Below are 26,900 nucleotides of genomic sequence, written 5' to 3'. Positions count from 1 at the left end.
GCCCCTTAGGGGCGCTTCCATCTTGCGATTTTGACGTCATTTGGAGCCAGAGTCTGCGCAGTAGGGTCCAGGGGGAGGAGCCCTGGTAAAACGCCCCGCCCATTTAGCGTACTGCCCTGATGACTTACGCAGCCCAGCTACGCCGAAAGCGCTCTGCCGGTCTACGATGAAGAAATGTGTAAGTACAACAAACCACCATATTCAAAGTCTAATATTTAAACACACTGTGTTTTAAAAAATCTATTTTGATCATTATTGAAAATACGTGGGCTGCTGGGTCCTCTGTTTTTAACGAAATCGTTCTATATTTAAGCTAGGTTAGCACCACAGACCGTAGGCTACAGGTGGTAAGATATGTTGTATTCTGTTAGAAACTGATAGTCTGTAATGTGATTCATGTCTGCTTTTCTAATATATTTAACTGAACAGTAAATCAATTGTTTTTTGTGTCTTCATTTAGGCAAAGAAGAGATAAAAGCAGCTGGTCTGACATCTTCCAGAGGTGAAGTGTAAGTTAAAATCATCTGTTAAAAGTTATATATCCTGTGATCTTTATTTAAGTTTCATAAGAGGATTGTAAAAACAAGCTATTGTTAACAATACAGTCTTCTAAAATAAAAACCACACCGAGTCATACACCAGCTAAATGTTAAATAGAAAGGTGTTTTCTTTTCCATTTTACAATCAACAGAACCTAAAAATGACTCATTTCAACCTTCATCTGCACACTTGTTACAGAGGTCAGGCTGGGGTCACATAGTCTGAAGGAACCTCCTCCTTCTTTCACCTGTGTCAGACGCCCTGCTCAGCCACTGTGGTAGAAATGACCTTACACCAGCAGCTCTCCCAGATGAAGAGTCCTCTCTGCCATCACCCAGAGGAGCTGATCAACGTCTACACAACTGAAGAAGGTGGACAGAGTCTGGAGCTTTGTAACAGTGAACAGTGAGAAGGTGGACAGAGTCTTGAGCTTTGTTACAGTGAACAGTGAGAAGGTGGACAGAGTCTGGAGCTTTGTAACAGTGAACAGTGAGAAGGTGGACAGAGTCTGGAGCTTTGTTACAGTGAACAGTGAGAAGGTGGACAGAGTCTGGAGCTTTGTGACAGTGAGAAGGTGGACAGATTCTGGAGCTTTGTTACAGTGAACAGTGAGAAGGTGGACAGAGTCTGGAGCTTTGTGACAGTGAACAGTGAGAAGGTGGACAGAGTCTGGAGCTTTGTAACAGTGAACAGTGAGAAGGTGGACAGAGTCTGGAGCTTTGTGACAGTGAACAGTGAGAAGGTGGACAGAGTCTGGAGCTTTGTGACAGTGAACAGTGAGAAGGTGGACAGAGTCTGGAGCTTTGTAACAGTGAACAGTGAGAAGGCTACCATAGTCATCCTCAGAGAAAACACAGAGATCCTGGTCAATATTCAATGGTGTTATTTTTCTTTCCATGATGTTGCCCTGTGTTTGAAAGGCCAGATGCTGGAGGGTTGTGTTGGATTTGCTTTTCCATCATATTTTAACAGTCAAACAATCATCCAGGATCTTTATACTTTATTTGATTTTTGTTTGGATTTCTTTGTTAAATTATTTTTTATACTTTCTCCTATGTCCCAGCAGTTCGACCTGATGGTCTCCCTTACTTATTTTCCACATGAAGGTTAATGAAGCCAGAGGTTGTTTATTGAAGTTTATTTTTTTCATAAAATGTTTAAATAAACTCTTTTTGAATCTGAATTGACTGTCTCTGATTAACTGGAGCACTACAAAGTGTTGGTCACAGTAAAATCATTTAGCAGTTAAGTTTATAGCTCACATTTGAAAAGGCCTTGAACTGACATTAATTTCTTCTTGACCAACAACAGCTAAGACAGCAGCAAAGCTAACAGACGAGCTCAGCTTGTCACAGCCGGTCTCGTCTGAGATAAATGGCCTTCAAACTTATTTAATACTAAACATTTAAAGCCAATAAGCATAACAAGATATGCATGAGATTCAATTTCCATTTATTCAATCACAGACTTGTCAAACAGTCTGGCATGTTGTGCTGCTGTTTTCAAGAGTTAATAACTGAAGAGAAGAACTCCATGGAGAGAGGACAGGAAACGCTCAGGGGTCGAGTCCTCCATGTTGTCAGGGGTTGTTGATGGATCTGAATCTGAGGGCATCTTCTGTAATAAAGAAAAACAATCATGGAGTTAAATGTAAAGTATAATGAATTTTACTGTGATGTTTATGCTTCAGACCTGAAATCAGATCTGTCCTCAGGTTCTGCTAAACTTCAGGTTCTAAAGTTTGTTTTAAAGACAGGAGAACTATTTAAGAGGAAAAACAAAATATATAATAAGACTGGATGAATCCAATAATATGATCAGCTTTATGAATTTATGTTTTAAGACAAATGTTCCTGCCACTTTCTATTGAAGATTATTTTAAACTGTCATCACATGGGCCAGCCTGATAAATTAAACTAATGTTAAATAAATTCTCATATAATCAGATTTGTGTGCAGAACCTCACCGGAGCTGGAATCAGAGTCTGGACTGCTGTTTCCTTTGAGCATTGATTTCCTTGAAGACAGAAAGAAGAACAATTTAAACATGAACTTCTTGCAGAATCACAGAGACTGTTAAAATATTCTGCTAGTCTTCCTTACATTTTAAGAAGGATTATAAATTGTTACTAAAATTACTTTGATGCTGATAGCGGTTACAATAACACAGTCCAATCATATGAGAGATCATTTTACCTTTGAGTCCTATATGAAGGCGTTCTCTTCAGAATCAGCGCTGCAAAGACAAGATGATGGCGTCCACCTTCACAACGTGCTGCTTCAGTCTGGCTGCATCATGGTCACCTACAGGAACATCACAGAAATGCAATCAAAGTACTTCACTGTATTTATCAGAGGATGTACTGTATGCAAAGTAGATTTTTAGCTGTAATTCCTCAAAAAGATTTGAGACTCCTTTGTTATTTGAGAGCACAGATTGTTTCTTTTCCCTTCTCTCTGTTTGCCTGTACATGACCTCTTAGTGCTGTAAAAGATGCTACAGTAAATCCTGGATCAGCTGTGTGGATGGTGTGACTGTGTGGTAAAGCTTTGTTAAAGTTGTCACACACATACTCATATGCCTTTGGAGAGTGAAAGTACAGTGTGGTGGCAAACTGCTTATAAAATATAAAATAGTATTTTATTGGTGAGGTGCCCCAATCAAAGCGTCCTACAGAGTAGGAGCAGCGGGCTGTAGAGGGAGGAGGCGAGTGCATTATGGAGAGGAGCGCACCGGAGGGGGCGAGCTGGGGGAGAGACGCACAACCTGAGAAAAAGGAAATCCCAGTTTAAAATATAATGTTGGTGAAAAGAGGGAAATAGGATGACATGAATGTAAATGTTGAAATTCTTTTGAATGCAGAGGCTGTGAATGTTCAGCTTTGTTTGGCTATAAAAAGACAACAACAGCCTGTAGTTTAATCATGGTGTTTCTCTAGTTAACGATTATTGAAGCGAAATCAAAAATAAATGCATGACATTTAAAACATATTAACATGTGTGGGGAAAAACGCGATCTTTATGTCTTCTTTTATTGTACCTATGTCTCCTCCTAACTTCAATAACAGCAGCATGTTGTGTGTAACACTGATCTCCTGCATTAACACCTTCCTTTGAAAGGTGTTAAATACAGACACAGTCACAATCACCGCAGGTTTTGTCAGGTTTTGTCAATTTTTAGTACAAATTCTCAATGAGCATCATTAAATTTATAATTGATCAACTTGTGACTGTTGAATTGGTGTGTGGAAGACAAAGCAGAATATTTATCACGTTTAAGCAGCATGATGCTCCGTTAATATTACATTACACCACCGCAGGTTGTTGATGTTTGTGTTCACGTTTCAGTTAGTCTCTTAAATCAGTAACAGTTATATTAAATCAGATCTTACCTTTAGTTTTATCTGGATCTTAAATCAGTAACAGTTATATTAAATCAGATCTTACCTTTAGTTTTATCTGGATCTTAAATCAGTAACAGTTATATTAAATCAGATCTTACCTTTAGTTTTATCTGGATCTTAAATCAGTAACAGTTATATTAAATCAGATCTTACCTTTAGTTTTATCTGGATCTTAAATCAGTAACAGTTATATTAAATCAGATCTTACCTTTAGTTTTATCTGGATCTTAAATCAGTAACAGTTATATTAAATCAGATCTTACCTTTAGTTTTATCTGGATCTTAAATCATTAACAGTTATATTAAATCAGATCTTACCTTTAGTTTTATCTGGATCTTAAATCAGTAACAGTTATATTAAATCAGATCTTACCTTTAGTTTTATCTGGATCTTAAATCATTAACAGTTATATTAAATCAGATCTTACCTTTAGTTTTATCTGGATCTTAAATCAGTAACAGTTATATTAAATCAGATCTTACCTTTAGTTTTATCTGGATCTTAAATCAGTGACAGTTATATTAAATCAGATCTTACCTTTAGTTTTATCTGGATCTTAAATCATTAACAGTTATATTAAATCAGATCTTACCTTTAGTTTTATCTGGATCTTAAATCAGTAACAGTTATATTAAATCAGATCTTACCTTTAGTTTTATCTAGATCTTAAATCAGTAACAGTTATATTAAATCAGATCTTACCTTTAGTTTTATCTGGATCTTAAATCAGTAACAGTTATATTAAATCAGATCTTACCTTTAGTTTTATCTGGATCTTAAATCAGTAACAGTTATATTAAATCAGATCTTACCTTTAGTTTTATCTGGATCTTAAATCAGTAACAGTTATATTAAATCAGATCTTACCTTTAGTTTTATCTGGATCTTAAATCAGTAACAGTTATATTAAATCAGATCTTACCTTTAGTTTTATCTGGATCTTAAATCAGTAACAATTATATTAAATCAGATCTTACCTTTAGTTTTATCTGGATCTTAAATCATTAACAGTTATATTAAATCAGATCTTACCTTTAGTTTTATCTGGATCTTAAATCAGTAACAGTTATATTAAATCAGATCTTACCTTTAGTTTTATCTGGATCTTAAATCATTAACAGTTATATTAAATCAGATCTTACCTTTAGTTTTATCTGGATCTTAAATCAGTAACAGTTATATTAAATCAGATCTTACCTTTAGTTTTATCTGGATCTTAAATCATTAACAGTTATATTAAATCAGATCTTACCTTTAGTTTTATCTGGATCTTAAATCAGTAACAGTTATATTAAATCAGATCTTACCTTTAGTTTTATCTGGATCTTAAATCAGTAACAGTTATATTAAATCAGAGCTTACCTTTAGTTTTATCTAGATCTTAAATCAGTAACAGTTATATTAAATCAGATCTTACCTTTAGTTTTACCTGGATCTTAAATCAGTAACAGTTATATTAAATCAGATCTTACCTTTAGTTTTATCTGGATCTTAAATCAGTAACAGTTATATTAAATCAGATCTTACCTTTAGTTTTATCTGGATCTTAAATCAGTAACAATTATATTAAATCAGAGCTTACCTTTAGTTTTATCTGGATCTTAAATCAGTAACAGTTATATTAAATCAGATCTTACCTTTAGTTTTATCTGGATCTTAAATCAGTAACAGTTATATTAAATCAGAGCTTACCTTTAGTTTTATCAGGATCTTAAATCAGTAACAGTTATATTAAATCAGATCTTACCTTTAGTTTTATCTGGATCTTAAATCAGTAACAGTTATATTAAATCAGATCTTACCTTTAGTTTTATCTGGATCTTAAATCAGTAACAGTTATATTAAATCAGATCTTACCTTTAGTTTTATCTGGATCTTAAATCAGTAACAGTTATATTAAATCAGATCTTACCTTTAGTTTTATCTAGATCTTAAATCAGTAACAGTTATATTAAATCAGATCTTACCTTTAGTTTTATCAGGATCTTAAATCAGTAACAGTTATATTAAATCAGATCTTACCTTTAGTTTTATCAGGATCTTAAATCAGTAACAGTTATATTAAATCAGATCTTACCTTTAGTTTTATCTGGATCTTAAATCAGTAACAATTATATTAAATCAGATCTTACCTTTAGTTTTATCTGGATCTTAAATCAGTAACAGTTATATTAAATCAGATCTTACCTTTAGTTTTATCTGGATCTTAAATCATTAACAGTTATATTAAATCAGATCTTACCTTTAGTTTTATCTGGATCTTAAATCAGTAACAATTATATTAAATCAGATCTTACCTTTAGTTTTATCTGGATCTTAAATCATTAACAGTTATATTAAATCAGATCTTACCTTTAGTTTTATCTGGATCTTAAATCATTAACAGTTATATTAAATCAGATCTTACCTTTAGTTTTATCTGGATCTTAAATCAGTAACAGTTATATTAAATCAGATCTTACCTTTAGTTCTATCTGGATCTTAAATCATTAACAGTTATATTAAATCAGATCTTACCTTTAGTTTTATCTGGATCTTAAATCATTAACAGTTATATTAAATCAGACCTTACCTTTAGTTTTATCTGGATCTTAAATCATTAACAGTTATATTAAATCAGATCTTACCTTTAGTTTTATCTGGATCTTAAATCATTAACAGTTATATTAAATCAGACCTTACCTTTAGTTTTATCTGGATCTTAAATCATTAACAGTTATATTAAATCAGATCTTACCTTTAGTTTTATCTGGATCTTAAATCATTAACAGTTATATTAAATCAGATCTTACCTTTAGTTTTATCAGGATCTTAAATCATTAACAGTTATATTAAATCAGATCTTACCTTTAGTTTTATCAGGATCTTAAATCAGTAACAGTTATATTAAATCAGATCTTACCTTTAGTTTTATCAGGATCTTAAATCAGTAACAGTTATATTAAATCAGATCTTACCTTTAGTTTTATCTGGATACATAGAGAAATATTCTACCCTCATATATAGTTCTATGAATTTCAGTCTGCACGGTGAAAGTAAAACCTGTTACTCTCTGTATAACCCACTTATCACTCAGACTGTAAACATGTACACATTAGTAATGATGCAGGCTAGATTTAAATTATTTGACTTTGTTTTTGCCCTAGATACTTTTTTGAGACTTTACCAGACTATTTATTTTTGCTGTAAAATAACTGTACAGTCAATGAACCTCATCTATGAGCGGATTTTATATTACGATTCTTGGTTTTAAATACAATTTAAATCACCATAATGATATAACAATATCGAGAAACATAGCATGTCAGTTATTAGGTTTGCTCATTTAAAAAAATAAATAAAAAGATAAATCATGCCGGATAAGTAACCTAGCTTTACAACATTTCAGCTAACCTTAGACTGCTTATGTGTTAGCTAGCTAGATAACGACTTTAACCAATGACACATAAATCACACTTTTTTACTTACCGAAAAAACTGCAAAGATCCCTTAGCTCCCACAGGTCGGTTAGAACAGTTTACTGCAGATCAACTCATTTTGCCAGCTCAAAAAAGACGAAAAAACTGAACGGAAAAATTCAATGGCGTCTCGGCTTTCCTTCACTACGTAACTTTGCTATTCACAAAGAGAGCTACGCAAGATCGGCGGCTGTCAATCATCGTCAAATATGGCGTAAAATCCCGTTTTTCAACCTCAAATAACTTATTTAAAACAAACTTCCCAGAAAAATGAGCACAATGTAGGGTGATAATAACTAATGATCACAGCAGAGTTTAGGTTTGACCCACATCCCGTCTGTTATCATTGAGGAGGCGGAGTTTATGACCTATACTGCAGCCAGTCAGCAGGGGGAGCTCTAAAAATAAAAGCTTCACTAGACCGGGGATCTTGTCCCGTCCATTATTTTTACAGTCTATGCGACAGACAGAGAGAAAGAGAGAGAGAGAGACCCTTTTCTTGGCTCGGTGCCACTTCAGCTAGCACGGATAAGCACCTCCACCACTGTGGGTCTACCTGCTGAAGGTGTTTATAAACTGATGTCTCATTGTCTTAAGTCCAAGGTGATTAAAATAAGTTGGCTGTGGCTCTAACTCTTGGGCAAAGAAGTGGCTGAGTGTTCTTTCTCACTACAGCGTTCGGGACTACAATACCCGCTGCAGCTCCGCGAAAGCTCAGAGCGATAAACACATTTAGTTCCGGAAAGTCTTTCACAATAAAAGTCCCTTATTACCATCTATGTGATGTGCTTTTATTTTGAAGCAGACGTATGAGGAAGTTGGGTGTTGTAAGCTGCTGCAACTTAAAACATCTCAGATGTGTGAAAACAAATACTTCAAACCAAAAAGATTCAGTTAGAAGCTTCAGTAGCTAAGAGGTAAACAAACAGAGACTAAAACATCTAATATTTAAACTCATAAAGGCTCATTTTAAAACAATAAATGGATTATCTTTCATCTCAGGTTTAGTTGCAGCTACATCAGCCTTTGAGGCTGCATTTGAGACTAAGAATAACAAAACTAAAAACACTAAAATACTCTACACTGTTTATGATTGAGACAAAGTCCCCTTTAGTATTTTCTTAAATAGTTTAAACATTTCCCTTCATAAAACAGCTGATTACTTGAACATATAAGCCTTGAATATGTATCCATTATTTATATTTTGTTTTTGTCAATGGTGTAGAAAAGAAAATGTTTATCTGAAAAGATAAACTTTGCAAAGATTAGCCTTTAATTAAAAAAACTTTGAGATTAATATCCTCTCGTCCTTTTTCACGACACACGAGAGACGCGTTGTTAAAAAAAGTAACTTTTACTTAAAGTACATCTTAAACGAGTTACTTTTTACTTGTACTTGAGTAAAATTTCATTAAAGTAACAGTACTTTTACTTGAGTAGAATATATTAGTACTCTTTACTCCTCTGCTAGTAGCACTAGTACTACTAGTTGACATTTTGGCGCCTACTAATACTACTAGTGGACATTTTGGCTCTTACTAGTAGCACTAGTACTACTAGTTGACATTTTGGCGCCTACTAATACTACTAGTGGACATTTTGGCTCTTACTAGTAGCACTAGTACTACTAGTTGACATTTTGGCGCCTACTAATACTACTAGTGGACATTTTGGCTCTTACTAGTAGCACTAGTACTACTAGTTGACATTATGGCGCCTACTAATACTACTAGTGGACATTTTGGCTCGCACTAGTAGCACTAGTACTACTAGTTGACATTTTGGCGCCTACTAATACTACTAGTGGACATTTTGGCTCTTACTAGTAGCACTAGTACTACTAGTTGACATTTTGGCGCCTACTAATACTACTAGTGGACATTTTGGCTCTTACTAGTAGCACTAATACTACTAGTGGACACACTGTAGACATTAGCAGCGTATATTAGTATAGCTGGTGGGCATTTGCAAGTAGTATCTTAATTTTATGCTTTAAACATAAAAACATGACTCCTCATATGATAAAATAAATCTTAATGTATGTTGCTTGTGCCCTTATCTCAACTGTAAACATAAAAGGAAGACAGTCAAGTATGATCAATGGCTCTTATATCTGCTCACTGCCATATGTATATTTACAGCTGGGCTTACTCGAAGCTAAACCAAGAAAAATTGAGCAAGTCCATAACATACCAATCCTGCAACTGACACCTAATGGCCGAAATGCATATCTCTCTGCAGCCACTTATTGTATAAGGTTTATTTATCTAGATGTAAGAGGCTGACTTTATATTTATAAAAAATAAATCATTAAAACATTTATTTCAAGTTTCAGGCTTGTTACTTTTTTCCTGTTATATTTTCTTATTTGTATTAGTTTTATAATTCAGTATACACTTGTCCTAAATCCTAAATATTTCATACAATATTTTGCATGATTGTCTAGCAGATAAACTAAATATAAACACATTTCTTTCATGATTTTTTAAAAAATTATTTCATTTTTTAGTTTGCAAGGTTCAAACTAGTATGTCTTTCATATTTTATATTGCCAAATTTTCAATGGCAAGAAAAAAGTAAGAATCCTTAACATTAATGTTGTGCAAGATTTGATTTTATTCTATCATACTAATATATATAAATATTAAGTGACTGAGTATTGTTTATTTTTTGACAAATACTGCAATAATCAATAATCATTAGTGATTTTAGAACAAATAAAACTAAGTTTAAAAAACTAAAAAGTTGGACTAGAGATCAAAACGTCTCTGTAACATGAATAACAATGTAATATCAGATTTGGATTTAATCTGGGGGTCATAAAATTCTACCAAAGAGCATTCAGTGAGTTACCATTTAGTGATAATATAACATGAAACAAATGAACAAACCTTCAGAAATTAGTGCTGGTTTAACCCAAGGTACTATTCAGATCTGGCCCTTTAAGGCTGGCAAAATCGCAGGTTTGACATTGACCAATCAAAATCCTTGTCCCGCCTGCTTCATTATCATGTGGTCAACTAGTGCTACTAGTACTACTAGTGGACTGCCAGTTGACCTTTACAAGTTAACTAGTAACTAGTAACTACTAAGGACCAAATGTCCACTAGTTACACTTGTAAAACGCATTTCGACTTTACTAGTAAACTAATGATGTTCAAAAAGCTTAACTAGTTTATTACTAAGGGCATAAATGTCACTAGTACCACTAGTTGCAGTCTAATTGACCTTACTAGTTAACAAGTAGGGCTCAAGATGTTTACTAGTAGTACTAGTAAAAGAAAAATGCACACTAGCATCACTACTTTGGTCTTCAAGGCCTTACTAGTAAACTAGTGAGGCTTTAAATGCGTACTAGTTAACTAGAATGAGTCAAAATGTCCACTAGTTTACCAGTTAGACCATGTGTGACCTTGCTAGTTAACTAGTGAGGCCAAACACAGTTAACTAGTTAATAAGTAAGAGCAAAATGTCCACTAGTTGTACTAGTAGGGGTCTTTTTGGCAGTACAAGTTAACTAGTAGTCAACAGATCAGACTACTAGTTGACATCTGTGCTCACCTAGTTAACTAGTAAAGGGTTTTAACTGTTCAGCATGTAAACTTGTCAAATGTTATCATTCAACTAGTTTACTAGTCGAAAGCAAATGTCCACTAGTATGCTGTTTTGTCTGCAACTAGTTTACTAGTGCCACACAAAGTCTTCAACTAGTTTACTAGTGAGGTCAAAAACACACCAGCTAGTTTAACTAGTGGACAAAAGGGCACTTACCAGTTTACAGTTCTAATCCTGCAATCCAACGAATTGACTAGTATGCAATATGTAAATGCAGTGGGTGGGATTATAACCAAATCCTGGGTCCTGATTTGATGTTTTTTTTGTTCTTGATTTTTAGAGCCTATCGTAAGCCTCAATCCACACTTATCCCCGACCTCCTCGTTTTCATTTTGTGCAACAAGTGTTACTAGTGACATTTTAGATCTAGCTAGTTTACTAGTAAAATATTTATGTCTCACTAGTTAACTAGTACGACTTGTAAAAATGATACTAGTGCAACTAGTGGAAATTTGTTCTCTTACTAGTTAACTAGTGAACATTTAGAGCCGCGCTAGTTAACGAGTAAGACTAATAAAGCCATCTCTAGTACAACTTGTGGACCTTTCTGCTCTTACTAGTTAACTTGTAAAAACTTTTTATCCTAACTAGTTAGCTAGTATGGTCCATATATATGCCTTTCTAGCTTACTAATGGACATTTTGGCTCTTACTAGTTAACTAGTAAACATGTTTAGGTGCACTATGTAACTAGTAGACACACAATTTTTTATACTAGTTAACTAGTGTGTGTAACGCTCTGTGTGTGTAACGCCCTGTGTGTGTAACATACTGTGTGTGTAACGCCCTGTGTGTGTAACGCCCTGTGTGTGTAATGTCCTGTGTGTGTAACGCCCTGTGTGTGTAACATACTGTGTGTGTAACGCTCTGTGTGTGTAACGCTCTCAGTGTGTAACGCTCTGTGTGTGTAACGCTCTGTGTGTGTAATGTCCTGTGTGTGTAACATCCTGTGTGTAACGCTCTGTGTATGTAACGCCCTGTGTGTGTAACGTCCTGTGTGTGTAATGTCCTGTGTGTGTAACGCTCTGTGTGTGTAACGCCCTGTGTGTGTAACGTACTGTGTGTGTAATGTCCTGTGTGTGTAACGCTCTGTGTGTAACGCTCTGTGTGTAACGCTCTGTGTGTGTAACATCCTGTGTGTGTAACGTCCTGTGTGTGTAATGTCCTGTGTGTGTAACGCCCTGTGTGTGTAACGCCCTGTGTGTGTAACGTCCTGTGTGTGTAATGTCCTGTGTGTAACGCTCTGTGTGTGTAACGCTCTGTGTGTGTAACGTCCTGTGTGTGTAATGTCCTGTGTGTGTAACGCTCTGTGTGTGTAACGCCCTGTGTGTGTAACGTACTGTGTGTGTAATGTCCTGTGTGTGTAACGCTCTGTGTGTAACGCTCTGTGTGTGTAACGTCCTGTGTGTGTAACGTCCTGTGTGTGTAATGTCCTGTGTGTGTAACGCCCTGTGTGTGTAACGCCCTGTGTGTGTAACGTCCTGTGTGTGTAACGTCCTGTGTGTGTAATGCTCTGTGTGTGTAACGCTCTGTGTGTGTAACGCCCTGTGTGTGTAACGTACTGTGTATGTAATGTCCTGTGTGTGTAACGCTCTGTGTGTAACGCTCTGTGTGTGTAACGCCCTGTGTGTGTAACGTCCTGTGTGTGTAATGTCCTGTGTGTGTAACGTCCTGTGTGTGTAATGCCCTGTGTGTGTAATGCCCTGTGTGTGTAAGGCCCTGAGTGTGTAACGTCCTGTGTGTGTAACGCCCTGTGTGTGTAATGTCCTGTGTGTGTAACGCTCTGTGTGTGTAACGCCCTGTGTGTGTAACATCCTGTGTGTGTAACGTACTGTGTGTGTAATGTCCTGTGTGTCTAACGCTCTGTGTGTGTAACGCCCTGTGTGTGTAATGTCCTGTGTGTGTAACGCTCTGTGTGTAATGTCCTGTGTGTGTAATGCTCTGTGTGTGTAACGCTCTGTGTGTGTAACGCCCTGTGTGTGTAAGGTACTGTGTGTGTAACGCCCTGTGTGTGTAACGTCCTGTGTGTGTAACGCCCTGTGTGTGTAATGTCCTGTGTGTGTAACGTTCTGTGTGTGTAACGCTCTGTGTGTGTAACGCCCTGTGTGTGTAACATCCTGTGTGTGTAACGTCCTGTGTGTGTAACGTACTGTTTGTGTAATGCCCTGTGTAACGCTCTGTGTATGTAACGCTCTGTGTGTGTAACACCCTGTGTGTGTAACGCTCTGTGTGTGTAACGCCCTGTGTGTGTAACGTACTGTGTGTGTAACGCCCTGTGTGTGTAATGTCCTGTGTGTGTAACACCCTGTGTGTGTAACGTACTGTGTGTGTAAAGTCCTGTGTGTGTAATGTCCTGTGTGTGTAACGCTCTGTGTGTGTAACGCTCTGTGTGTGTAACGTACTGTGTGTGTAATGCCCTGTGTAACGCTCTGTGTATGTAACGCTCTGTGTGTGTAACACCCTGTGTGTGTAACACCCTGTGTGTGTAACACCCTGTGTGTGTAACACCCTGTGTGTGAACACCCTGTGTGTGAACACCCTGTGTGTGAACACCCTGTGTGTGAACACCCTGTGTGTGTGTAATGTCCTGTGTGTGTAACGCTCTGTGTGTGTAATGTCCTGTGTGTGTAACGCCCTGTGTGTGTAATGTTCTGTGTGTGTAACGCTCTGTGTGTGTAACGCCCTGTGTGTGTAACGCTCTGTGTGTGTAACGCTCTGTGTGTGTAATGTCCTGTGTGTGTAACGCTCTGTGTGTAACGCTCTGTGTGTGTAACGCTCTGTGTGTGTAACGCCCTGTGTGTGTAATGTCCTGTGTGTGTAACGCTCTGTGTGTGTAACGCCCTGTGTGTGTAACGTCCTGTGTGTGTAACGTCGTGTGTGTGTAACGCCCTGTGTGTGTAACGTACTGTGTGTGTAATGTCCTGTGTGTGTAACGTCCTGTGTGTGTAACGCTCTGTGTGTGTAACGCCCTGTGTGTGTAACGTACTGTGTGTGTAACGCCCTGTGTAACGCTCTGTGTATGTAACACTCTGTGTGTGTAACGCTCTGTGTGTGTAACGCCATGTGTGTGTAACACTCTGTGTATGTGTAACGCCCCGTGTGTGTAACGCCCTGTGTGTGTAACGCTCTGTGTGTGTAACATTCTGTGTGTGTGTAACGTCCTGTGTGTGTAATGTCCTGTGTGTGTAATGTCCTGTGTGTGTAACGCCCTGTGTGTGTAATGTCCTGTGTGTGTAACGCCCTGTGTGTGTGTAACGCCCTGTGTGTGTGTAACGCCCTGTGTGTGTAACGCTCTGTGTGTGTAATGTCCTGTGTGTAATGTCCTGTGTGTAACGCTCTGTGTGTGTAACGCTCTGTGTGTAACGTCCTGTGTGTGTAACATCCCGTGTGTGTAATGTCCTGTGTGTGTAACGTCCTGTACATGTAACACCCTGTGTGTGTAACGTCCTGTATGTGTAACACCCTGTGTGTGTAACGTCCTGTGTGTGTAACGTCCTGTATGTGTAACACCCTGTGTGTGTAACGCCCTGCACACAGCTGCAGTCAGGCAGAGACGTTCTGGCGTCCTGAAGCCGGCAGGTGGCTCTGCCCTCTCTGAGTGTAAAGCTGATTCATCAAACATGACAGACAGAGCGGTCGGGATCAGCTGACCTGAACACTGATCTCTGTATCTGTGTCTAATCAGTTATTACTGCAGACTGTACCTGGAGCCATGTTGATCTCAGGTGTATCATGTGACCCTCCAGGCAGGGCGAAGGTGTACACTGAGCGGTCTGAGGTCAGAGGCAGAGGAGTTTTAGGGAGACACTTCCTCATGAGCTGCACCGCCGCCTCCAGCAGACACTCGCCACCTTTACTGAGCGCACACGTCTGAACAGGTAATAAAGACACACCTGAAGAACATCTGCACATTATATTATGACTATAAAAACATGGTGGTGGTCTACCTGAGTACTTTGATAGAGCAGTCGGAGACCTCCCTGTGAAAACACAGCCTGTCTGCCTGCAGTACTGTGGCTGACCTGATGGAGGCAGCGCAGGAGAGCATGGCAGATCACTGTGGCCTCATGCTGACAGTCGGTCATGAACCAGTCCTCATAGAGCTGCAGGAGACCAGAGACGTAACCTTTAGACACCGCCGCCGACACGTTAGCCTCTGTGAGACAGACGGGAGAGATAGAGAGGGAGGGGCGAGTGAGAGAGAGAGACGGGAGAGAGAGAGAGACGGGAAACGGGCGAGTGAGAGAGAGAGACAGACAGGAGAGAGAGAGACGGGAGACGGGAGAGAGAGAGACAGACAGGGGAGAGAGAGAGACCATCCTGTCAGTGTATCTCTGTAGATTTAATAAATCACAGTCTTATTCCTTTAGAGACTCGTGACCTCCATCATTAAAATAATATAGTCTGGATATTGTGGAAACTTTATCACTCTTTCCATCAGAGACTCTGAGACTCCTAAAAGACTCTGTATAACTTAAACTTCTTTATTTTCTAATTAATGTACAGTGTTATAATATTTGTCTCTGTGTGCGGATACATGTTTACATCTCATACTTATTGTAATGTTTGCGTCCACATTCTCTGCAGCTTCTGTTTATTTAGTTTAATTTCAGTTTAGTTCTTATTGTCAGCATCAACTGATGATGCTGTGATGAAGCTGTGATGATGATGATGGTGGTGGTGATGATGATGAAGACTTACTTGTGGAGAGCAGAGCAGCAAAGGCAGTAATGGCCGCCCTGGAAGAGAAGCAGAGGGCTCAGTTAGTTCCTCCCTGATCATGGATCACAGTCCATCATGTTCTCCCTCTCTCTCGTCTCTGAGTCTAACTCTCAAAGCTCTGATGATCTTCAGACACAAACACAAAAAGTCCTCTTTTACTTTGAAGGCACACAGAGGTAGAAGTGTTTTCCTGATGTCTGGAGAGTTCGAGCAGCGCAGTTACCAACTCTCAGCAGACAACCATTTAGCTGTTAGCGCCGCTATTAGTTAGAAGCTAACAGTGAACTGACGGAGAATTAAGGTCAACCAGGTCCAGAAGTTCCCGCTTCTCTGAGCGGAGGATTACGGTGGCCGGTAGGGGTCAAACGCTCAGCAACTGATGAAACGACATACATTTAGAAAAACGCGCAGCATATATAGAAACGCTGCACATTCAAAAGCAAATGCAAACTACCACAACAAATGCAAAGACACAAACAGGTTGCAAATGAAACAAACGTGCTGTGTCTTTCAACGATACAACTTCCCTATCTAAACATAACTTTCTGATCCTAGCTATTTCTCTTACTCTCTCTGGTAAATAAACAGTTCCACAGCACCCCTACAGGCCTGGAGCACTTCCGTTTAAGGCTGAACTTGCAGCGTTTCTGTGTTTGCAGTTGTTTTCTGGTTGTGTGTTTTTTTACTTTAGTTTCGTTTCTGTACTTGCAGCGAGTTTGATGCTTATGCAGTTGTTTTGCCTATTTGCAGCACGTTTGTGTCTTTGCAGCGCGTTTGTTTCTTTGCAGCGCGTTTGTGTCTTTGCAACACGTTTGTTTCGTTTGCAGCACGTTTGTTTCTTTGCAGCGCGTTTGTTTCTTTGCAGCGCGTTTGTTTCTTTGCAGCACGTTTGTGTCTTTGCAGCACGTTTGTTTCGTTTGCAGCGCGTTTGTTTCTTTGCAGCGCGTTTGTTTCTTTGCAGCGCATTACAGCCTTTGCATTTGTTGTGGTAGTTTGCATTTGCTTTTGAATGTGCAACGTTTCTATATATTCTCCGCGTTTTTCTATATGTATGTCGTTTCATCAGTTGCTGAGCGTTTGACCCCTACCGGCCACCATAGGGGATGACCTCGACCTCACACCGAACTTCCTCCATATACGTGTGCATTGCGTGTCTGCTCTTGTCCGTTACGGCCGAGACAAAGGAATTCCCGCAGTAACAAACTAACTTGGGACAGTGTGAGATAATACGATGTATGTGGTATAAAACTCTTTCTAAACACAGAAATGGTCGTTTTTCTGAACCGTTAAAACGGAGTGTTTTATTTTGAAAATTAACAGGATGTTTTAATGTTGTATCAGTGTCTGACTTCCTTGTCCTCGCTTGTTCTGTTCTGTGCTAAATTGATGCGTTGGGCTCTGGGTTAACCCTAACCCTCAGACGGAGCTGAGACGCAGCGGAGCCGGTGGAAGCACACACATTGAATAAAGTGAAAACATATCAGCTCTGCTGACAGACCGGACACGTCAGCATGACAGGGCGGAGAGGACGATTATTAGAGAGCCATGATGCTGACTGAGAGATGCTAACGCTGTCATGAAGGTCGGCCTGTTCTGCTGGTGGAATGGTTGCATGGCGAGTAAAATCAGGAATATTCAGAAGCTATTTGGTTCAAGCATCATTCAGGATGTTTAAAAAGCTCTACTTGTAAAATGCCTCGCTGGTCTGGATAAGTGAAGGGGGTCATTTACTCCAATTTACTGACATGGTCAGAAAGCTTCTCTCTGGAGGACAGCCAGCTGACCCTCACAGCCAAACGCAACAGGCATCCTGAGCTCTGCACTCACGGGATGAAGGCACCCAAAGTGGCCTGGGAAAACGCCCTCATGTCCACACACCGTTCACTTTGTAGAGAGCTTTGATTTGAACCTGTTTGCACATCATCCATGTGATCTTTATCTGGAGCTGCTGGGAGATTTCAGTTTGCTCTCTCTCTGAATGGGTCTCCAAACTGTGTAACACAACAACTGTAGTTTAAAATGTGTTCATCTGTAGGAATGTGCAGTAGACCGTCTTAAAAACCTAACTGAGCTGTTCAGACTGCAGAAGGACCTGCTCGATTCACCCGGGACTAAAGACACACAGACTGAGGTTATATCAAGTTATCACAGGTCAACAGGTGAAACTGATCTGGTGAATTAGCTTCATTAGCTTTATTAGCTCATGTCTGTAATGATCTGAAGAGGACAGACAGAGCTGCAGCCAACCAGCAGTGACCGTCTCTCAGCTCTAATTGGATAAATCAGAGTGACGGACAGGTCTAACTCTCAGACATCACAAGAACTCACAGCTGTCTAATTCTATCAAATTATCCAAAGTAACAGCTGTCATTTCAACTATGGAACCAGGAGTCTTCTAATTGTGTTAGAACAATTAACAGCTGGCGCTCGCATGAACACGATACAGAAAGCTCGTAAATCTGTGATGTCACAGCCCCTCACACCACCCAGGAGGTTCATGTTCAGTCCTGGCCCATTAGGAGCTGGTATGTCAGGCATGAAGCCAGCGGAGAGGTCAGTACTCCTGGTGCTCCTGGCATGCTCCGCTGGGTATACTGGAGGATTCTGGGTATTCGAGCCAAATGCCACGAGCAGTGACAGAGACAGACGAGGAGGACATGAGATCTTGAGAAGACGTCTGCTGATGCGTTCAGGAGAAATGATGATGTGTTGAGACGCTTTAATGATGATGTTTCCTGTAAGTTATAACGCCGCCATGGAGACGGTGCACATTACACACCTGAGCTGACTCTTTGATAAATGCTAAACCCTGCCTCGACTTCACAATGCCCCCTGTGGATATCAGAGTGTAAAAATGTTTTCACACTTTCAGAAATCTCTTGAAAAACTCCTGATGTGTCCAAGAGGAGCTGTGTGAACACAAACAGACACTGAGTATTCTTTACGCAGCGAGTCCAAGTGAGCTGATGTTTTGTGTCGTTCTCTTGGACTACATGAAGGCAAATATTCTCATTATAACGTCGTATAGCGGACTGCGTTGCTTCGTCTCCAACATGTTATGGACAAAGGAATGACAGAGATAAACGCCACACAAAAGAGGAAGTCACTAACCGCTGGTTTCAGCAGAATGACAGTGAACTTCAGATGTGGTCTATCAGACGGTGATGGACCATGATGCTGCACAGCTCATTCTGTTCAGGTCTTACTTGAGGCCCCTTTATGAACCCCAACTGGGTCATCTGGCTCTTTACATCTCTTATAAATATAATATATATAAATACCACCAACTCTCAGCAGACCACCATTTTGTCACACAGCTGTGAGTGGCTGTTAGCGCCCCCTGTTGAGGCTGATTTACAGAGAAAGAGAGAATTGTTCCTCAAATGACTGAATAATGATACAAAATCAAACAGTCTCACTGACTCCAGATTAAAGGAGAGATCAGGAGCGGTTCTTCATCAGGATGAAGATTGTTGTGAATGTTGGACTAAACACAACACATGCTAACTGTTACCTGCCAAAAATAAAAATAAACAGGCCAGGGAAAGTGAAGCAGGGTCTGTGGTCTGGTTCTGGATTGGATTTCATGTCGTGGGTCAGCCAATGGCCATCATGCATTAGCACGTTAGCTGAGACTTGCTACAAGCTAAGCTAATCAGGCTAGTTTGGAGGTGTTGACTGTGTGATCAGAGGCTGCCTGTGACAGACAGATACTGCTTGTTGATTGGTCCGTGTGAATGAGGAAGCCTGGTGTAAACGTACTTGATGGTGTGCAGGTGTTTGGAGGTGTACGGAGGGATCAGGCGGTAGATCACATCCAGTCCGTGGTTTTCGCCGATCAAGTTTGCTGTGGAAACTGTCGAAAAACACAAAAACACAACAAACTGTGTTTGAACGTGAAAGAAAGTTCTTTAAAATCTCAGTCTGCACTCAGTCTGTGTTTCAGTCTGTGTCTCAGTCTGCACTCAGTCTGTGTCTAAGTCTGTGTCTCAGTCTGTGTCTCTGTCTGTGTCTCAGTCTGTGTCTCAGTATGTGTCTCAATCTGTGTCTCTGTCTGTGTCTCAGTCTGTGTCTCAGTATGTGTCTCAGTATGTGTTTCAGTCTGTGTCTCAGTCTGTGTTTCAGTCTGTGTCTCAGTCTGTGTTTCAGTCTGTGTTTCAGTCTGTGTCTCAGTCTGTGTCTAAGTCTGTGTCTCAGTCTGTGTCTCAGTATGTGTCTCAGTATGTGTTTCAGTCTGTGTCTCAGTCTGTGTTTCAGTCTGTGTTTCAGTCTGTGTTTCAGTCTCAGTCTGTGTCTCAGTCTGCACTCAGTCTGTGTCTAAGTCTGTGTCTCAGTCTGTGTTTCAGTCTGTGTCTAAGTCTGTGTCTCAGTCTGTGTTTCAGTCTGTGTCTCAGTATGTGTCTCAGTATGTGTTTCAGTCTGTGTCTCAGTCTGTGTTTCAGTCTGTGTTTCAGTCTCAGTCTGTGTCTCAGTCTGCACTCAGTCTGTGTCTAAGTCTGTGTCTCAGTCTATGTTTCAGTCTGTGTCTCAGTCTGTGTCTCAGTATGTGTCTCAGTCTGCACTCAGTCTGTGTCTAAGTCTGTGTCTCAGTCTGTGTCTCAGTCTGTGTCTCAGTATGTGTCTCAGTCTGTGTCTCAGTCTGTGTTTCAGTCTGTGTCTCAGTCTGTGTCTCAGTCTGTGTCTCAGTCAGTGTTTCAGTCTGTGTTTCAGTCTGTGTCTCAGTCTGTGTCTCAGTCTGTGTTTCAGTCTGTGTCTCAGTATGTGTCTCAGTATGTGTTTCAGTCTGTGTCTCAGTCTGTGTTTCAGTCTGTGTTTCAGTCTCAGTCTGTGTCTCAGTCTGTGTCTCAGTCTGTATTTCAGTCTGTGTTTCAGTGTGTGTCTCAGTCTGTGTCTCAGTCTGTGTCTCAGTCTGTGTTTCAGTCTGTGTCTCAGTCTGTGTCTCAGTCTGTGTTTCAGTCTGTGTTTCAGTCTCAGTCTGTGTCTCAGTCTGTGTCTCAGTCTGTGTTTCAGTCTGTGTCTCAGTCTGTGTCTCAGTCTGTGTTTCAGTCTGTGTCTCAGTATGTGTCTCAGTATGTGTTTCAGTCTGTGTTTCAGTCTGTGTCTCAGTCTGTGTCTCAGTCTGTGTTTCAGTCTGTGTCTCAGTATGTGTCTCAGTCTGTATTTAAGTCTGTGTCTCAGTCTGTGTTTCAGTCTGTGTTTCAGTCTGTGTCTCAGTCTGTGTTTCAGTCTGTGTTTCAGTCTGTGTCTGTGTTTCAGTCTGTGTTTCAGTCTGTGTTTCAGTCTGTGTTTCAGTCTGTGTTTCAGTCTGTGTTTCAGTCGGTGCCTCAGTCGGTGTGTCAGTCTGTGTCTCAGTCTGTGTCTCAGTCTGTGTTTCAGTCACAGCCTGTGTCTCAGTCTGTGTCTCAGTCTGTGTTTCAGTCTGTGTCTCAGTCTGTGTCTCAGTCTGTGTCTTAGTCTGTGTTTCAGTCTGTGTTTCAGTCTGTGTTTCAGTCTGTGTCTCAGTCTGTGTCTTAGTCTGTGTCTCAGTCTGTGTTTCAGTCTGTGTTTCAGTCCCAGTCTGTGTCTCAGTCTGTGTTTCAGTCTGTGTCTCAGTCTGTGTCTCAGTCTGTGTTTCAGTCTGTGTTTCAGTCTGTGTCTCTGTCTGTGTCTCAGTCTGTGTCTCAGTATGTGTCTCAGTATGTGTTTCAGTCTGTGTCTCAGTCTGTGTTTCAGTCTGTGTTTCAGTCTGTGTTTCAGTCTCAGTCTGTGTCTCAGTCTGCACTCAGTCTGTGTCTAAGTCTGTGTCTCAGTCTGTGTTTCAGTCTGTGTCTAAGTCTGTGTCTCAGTCTGTGTTTCAGTCTGTGTCTCAGTATGTGTTTCAGTCTGTGTCTCAGTCTGTGTTTCAGTCTGTGTTTCAGTCTCAGTCTGTGTCTCAGTCTGCACTCAGTCTGTGTCTAAGTCTGTGTCTCAGTCTATGTTTCAGTCTGTGTCTCAGTCTGTGTCTCAGTATGTGTCTCAGTCTGCACTCAGTCTGTGTCTAAGTCTGTGTCTCAGTCTGTGTCTCAGTCTGTGTCTCAGTATGTGTCTCAGTCTGTGTCTCAATCTGTGTTTCAGTCTGTGTCTCAGTCTGTGTCTCAGTCTGTGTCTCAGTCAGTGTTTCAGTCTGTGTTTCAGTCTGTGTCTCAGTCTGTGTCTCAGTCTGTGTTTCAGTCTGTGTCTCAGTATGTGTCTCAGTATGTGTTTCAGTCTGTGTCTCAGTCTGTGTTTCAGTCTGTGTTTCAGTCTCAGTCTGTGTCTCAGTCTGTGTCTCAGTCTGTATTTCAGTCTGTGTTTCAGTGTGTGTCTCAGTCTGTGTCTCAGTCTGTGTCTCAGTCTGTGTTTCAGTCTGTGTCTCAGTCTGTGTCTCAGTCTGTGTTTCAGTCTGTGTTTCAGTCTCAGTCTGTGTCTCAGTCTGTGTCTCAGTCTGTGTTTCAGTCTGTGTCTCAGTCTGTGTCTCAGTCTGTGTTTCAGTCTGTGTCTCAGTATGTGTCTCAGTATGTGTTTCAGTCTGTGTTTCAGTCTGTGTCTCAGTCTGTGTCTCAGTCTGTGTTTCAGTCTGTGTCTCAGTATGTGTCTCAGTCTGTATTTAAGTCTGTGTCTCAGTCTGTGTTTCAGTCTGTGTTTCAGTCTGTGTCTCAGTCTGTGTTTCAGTCTGTGTTTCAGTCTGTGTCTGTGTTTCAGTCTGTGTTTCAGTCTGTGTTTCAGTCTGTGTTTCAGTCTGTGTTTCAGTCTGTGTTTCAGTCGGTGCCTCAGTCGGTGTGTCAGTCTGTGTCTCAGTCTGTGTCTCAGTCTGTGTTTCAGTCACAGCCTGTGTCTCAGTCTGTGTCTCAGTCTGTGTTTCAGTCTGTGTCTCAGTCTGTGTCTCAGTCTGTGTCTTAGTCTGTGTTTCAGTCTGTGTTTCAGTCTGTGTTTCAGTCTGTGTCTCAGTCTGTGTCTTAGTCTGTGTCTCAGTCTGTGTTTCAGTCTGTGTTTCAGTCCCAGTCTGTGTCTCAGTCTGTGTTTCAGTCTGTGTCTCAGTCTGTGTCTCAGTCTGTGTTTCAGTCTGTGTTTCAGTCTGTGTCTCAGTCTGTGTTTTAGTCTGTGTTTCAGTCTGTGTCTCAGTCTGTGTCTCAGTCTGTGTTTCAGTCTGTGTTTCAGTCTGTGTTTCAGTCTGTGTCTCAGTCTGTGTTTCGGTCTCAGTCTGTGTCTCAGTCTGTGTCTCAGTCTGTGTTTCAGTCTGTGTTTCAGTCTCAGTCTGTGTTTCGGTCTGTGTCTCAGTCTGTGTCTCAGTCTGTGTCTCAGTCTGTGTCTCAGTCTGTGTCTCAGTCTGTGTTTCAGTCTGTGTCTCAGTCGGTGTCTCAGTCTGTGTCTCAGTCTATGTTTCAGTCTCAGTCTGTGTTTCAGTCTGTGTTTCAGTCTGTGTCTCAGTCTGTGTTTCAGTCTGTGTTTCAGTCTGTGTCTCAGTCTGTGTTTCAGTCTGTGTTACAGTCTGTGTCTCAGTCTGTGTTTCAGTCTGTGTCTCAGTCTGTGTTTCAGTCTGTGTTTCAGTCTGTGTCTCAGTCTGTGTTTCAGTCTGTGTCTCAATCTGTGTCTCAGTCTGTGTTTCAGTCTGTGTTTCAGTCTGTGTCTCAGTCTGTGTTTCAGTCTGTGTTTCAGTCTGTGTCTCAGTCTGTGTTTCAGTCTGTGTCTTGTCCCTGAGACTGGACTGATAGATCTGCTTTCACTGTTCAAACATGTTTGTTGCTCAGTGACCTCTCAGTGACCTCTCAGTGACTTCTCAGTGACCTCTGTGGTTATTTACCTGAGGAAGAGAACACCTGGAGGACCCAGAGGCAGGCTGCAGCCCTCCTGGGGTTTGAGATGTTGTGTCTGAGCAGACTCAGAGTCAACAGCACGGCTCCGGCGTCCTCTGCCTTCACACCGATACGCCGGTCTGCACAGACACACACACACACACACACACACACACAGGTGTTTTTCAATAAGGAGCTGTAAAGGTGAAGCGGCTCGGAGCTCAGGTTGTGTCCTCACCTCTGTGTCCAACTTTCACTAGCAGGTGCAGCAGAGGCAGCAGGACGCTGTAGTTTGGAGTGAAGCTGCGTCCCGTGTTCACCAGAGCAGAGAGCAGCGCCTCACTGCCTCCTTTCCTGATCATGTAGAGGATACGACGGTCTGTACCTGAACACACACACACACACCCACACACACTGTGGCTTCTTCACAGTCTAACTGAAAACTCAAACAGCACGTCATCTGAAGACGGAGGACTTTGTGATCCTCCAGCTTCCTGAAATCTGTTGTCAAACAGCTGATTGGCAGTTCAACTTTGAACACCTCTAACATTTCCAATACAGTGTACGACTAAAGGTTAGTTTAGCATCGCTGCTAGGCCAGATTTACCCAACAACGTCAGCCTTTGAGTGCTCTTGATTTAAAGATCTCTGAACTCTACAGTCCCTGATTTAGAGGGTGCAGGGTCAGGGTCAAACCTGCATTTCAAATGTAAATAATGAAGCTTTTTGTTTCTGAACTTTGAGAAGTTTCCCTCTGATTTGAGGTGGTACTGTGTGCTGTCTCGTTGTCCTGCACAGCGCCCCCCCTCTGTTTGTAGGTGTCATTACAGGCACTTTTTATACGACCTGTAGTTCAGTGCTCACCAGCTGACAGAAGTTCATCCAGCACATTGATGATGTTTAAGGTGCTCTCCACGTCTCCGGCACTCTGCACACAAACACATTAAAGAGTGAGACAGGTTAGCATGTTTTACTCTCGTCGTCAGAACAAACACATTAAAGAGTGAGACAGGTTAGCATGTTTGACTCTCGTCGTCAGAACAAACACATTAAAGAGTGACACAGGTTAGCATGTTTGACTCTCGTCGTCAGAACAAACACATTAAAGAGTGAGACAGGTTAGCATGTTTGACTCTCGTCGTCAGAACAAACACATTAAAGAGTGAGACAGGTTAGCATGTTTTACTCTCGTCGTCAGAACAAACACATTAAAGAGTGAGACAGGTTAGCATGTTTGACTCTCGTCGTCAGAACAAACACATTAAAGAGTGAGACAGGTTAGCATGTTTGACTCTCGTCGTCAGAACAAACACATTAAAGAGTGAGACAGGTTAGCATGTTTGACTCTCGTCGTCAGAACAAACACATTAAAGAGTGAGACAGGTTAGCATGTTTGACTCTCGTCATCAGAACAAACACATTAAAGAGTGAGACAGGTTAGCATGTTGTTAGCACATTATTATAGTGTCGAGCTAACTCTGGCTGCAGCTGAATGTTGATGAGAGAGCAGATATTATTATGTCTATGTGGCTGTCCAAGCAAAGCTCCAGTGTCAACCACAGAGCAGATAAGTAGAACCTGATACACGGAGTACGCAGCCTGGATCAGGCTCGATGGATCAGGAAGTACGAGCAGACGCATGCTGACCTCATGGTAACACACTGAGCAGACATATCAGAGCTGACCTCATGGTAACACACTGAGCAGACATATCAGCGCTGACCTGATGGTAACACACTGAGCAGACATATCAGAGCTGACCTCATGGTAACACACTGAGCAGACATATCAGAGCTGACCTCATGGTAACACACTGAGCAGACATATCAGAGCTGACCTCATGGTAACACACTGAGCAGACATATCAGCGCTGACCTCATGGTAACACACTGAGCAGACATATCAGTGCTGACCTGATGGTAACACACTGAGCAGACATATCAGCGCTGACCTCATGGTAACACAATGAGCAGACATATCAGCGCTGACCTCATGGTAACACACTGAGCAGACATATCAGAGCTGACCTCATGGTAACACACTGAGCAGACATATCAGAGCTGACCTCATGGTAACACAATGAGCAGACATATCAGTGCTGACCTGATGGTAACACACTGAGCAGACATATCAGTGCTGACCTGATGGTAACACACTGAGCAGACATATCAGAGCTGACCTCATGGTAACACACTGAGCAGACATATCAGTGCTGACCTGATGGTAACACACTGAGCAGACATATCAGAGCTGACCTCATGGTAACACACTGAGCAGACATATCAGAGCTGACCTCATGGTAACACACTGAGCAGACATATCAGTGCTGACCTGATGGTAACACACTGAGCAGACATATCAGAGCTGACCTCATGGTAACACACTGAGCAGACATATCAGAGCTGACCTCATGGTAACACACTGAGCAGACATATCAGAGCTGACCTCATGGTAACACACTGAGCAGACATATCAGTGCTGACCTGATGGTAACACACTGAGCAGACATATCAGCGCTGACCTGAGGTAACACACTGAGCACTGAGCAGACATATCAGAGCTGACCTCATGGTAACACACTGAGCAGACATATCAGTGCTGACCTCATGGTAACACACTGAGCACTGAGCAGACATATCAGAGCTGACCTCATGGTAACACACTGAGCAGACATATCAGAGCTGACCTCATGGTAACACACTGAGCACTGAGCAGACATATCAGCGCTGACCTCATGGTAACACACTGAGCAGACATATCAGAGCTGACCTCATGGTAACACACTGAGCACTGAGCAGACATATCAGCGCTGACCTCATGGTAACACACTGAGCACTGAGCAGACATATCAGCACTGACCTCATGGTAACACACTGAGCAGACATATCAGCGCTGACCTCATGGTAACACACTGAGCAGACATATCAGAGCTGACCTCATGGTAACACACTGAGCAGACATATCAGAGCTGACCTCATGATAACACACTGAGCACTGAGCAGACATATCAGAGCTGACCTCATGGTAACACATTGAGCAGACATATCAGCGCTGACCTCATGGTAACACACTGAGCAGACATATCAGCACTGACCTCATGGTAACACACTGAGCAGACATATCAGAGCTGACCTCATGGTAACACACTGAGCAGACATATCAGCACTGACCTCATGGTAACACACTGAGCAGACATATCAGAGCTGACCTCATGGTAACACACTGAGCAGACATATCAGCGCTGACCTCATGGTAACACACTGAGCAGACATATCAGAGCTGACCTCATGGTAACACACTGAGCAGACATATCAGCGCTGACCTCATGGTAACACACTGAGCAGACATATCAGAGCTGACCTCATGGTAACA

The 26,900-nt window shown here is 41.1% G+C and overlaps 1 protein-coding gene and 1 long non-coding RNA gene across 10 annotated transcripts in view; both read right to left on the bottom strand.

Moving 5' to 3' along the window:
- LOC132967148 (cytosolic carboxypeptidase 4) overlaps positions 1–26,900 on the bottom strand; it is an 80,200-nt gene that overhangs the window by 36,405 nt on the left and 16,895 nt on the right. For all 9 annotated transcript variants that reach the window (XM_061034006.1, XM_061034007.1, XM_061034000.1 and 6 more), the window contains 7 exons: positions 24,393–24,456; positions 23,767–23,913; positions 23,537–23,668; positions 19,501–19,594; positions 15,718–15,755; positions 14,964–15,172; positions 14,721–14,886 (listed from right to left, as the gene is read on the bottom strand). In XM_061034006.1, coding sequence (XP_060889989.1) covers positions 14,721–14,886; positions 14,964–15,172; positions 15,718–15,755; positions 19,501–19,594; positions 23,537–23,668; positions 23,767–23,913; positions 24,393–24,456 — 850 coding nt within the window. The remainder of the gene's footprint in view (positions 1–14,720; positions 14,887–14,963; positions 15,173–15,717; positions 15,756–19,500; positions 19,595–23,536; positions 23,669–23,766; positions 23,914–24,392; positions 24,457–26,900) is intronic.
- LOC132967150 (uncharacterized) lies at positions 1,991–7,666 on the bottom strand. The gene is made up of 4 exons (XR_009670640.1): positions 7,413–7,666; positions 2,736–2,843; positions 2,507–2,556; positions 1,991–2,157 (listed from the first exon to the last, which is right to left on the bottom strand). It is a non-coding gene; the product is annotated as an uncharacterized LOC132967150 (long non-coding RNA).

The sequence above is a fragment of the Labrus mixtus genome, unplaced genomic scaffold (genome assembly GCF_963584025.1).
Source record: "Labrus mixtus unplaced genomic scaffold, fLabMix1.1 SCAFFOLD_65, whole genome shotgun sequence".
Taxonomy (NCBI): domain Eukaryota; kingdom Metazoa; phylum Chordata; class Actinopteri; order Labriformes; family Labridae; genus Labrus; species Labrus mixtus.
Note: the sequence above shows the minus strand (reverse complement) of the source record. Positions and strands in the feature narration are given on the sequence as shown.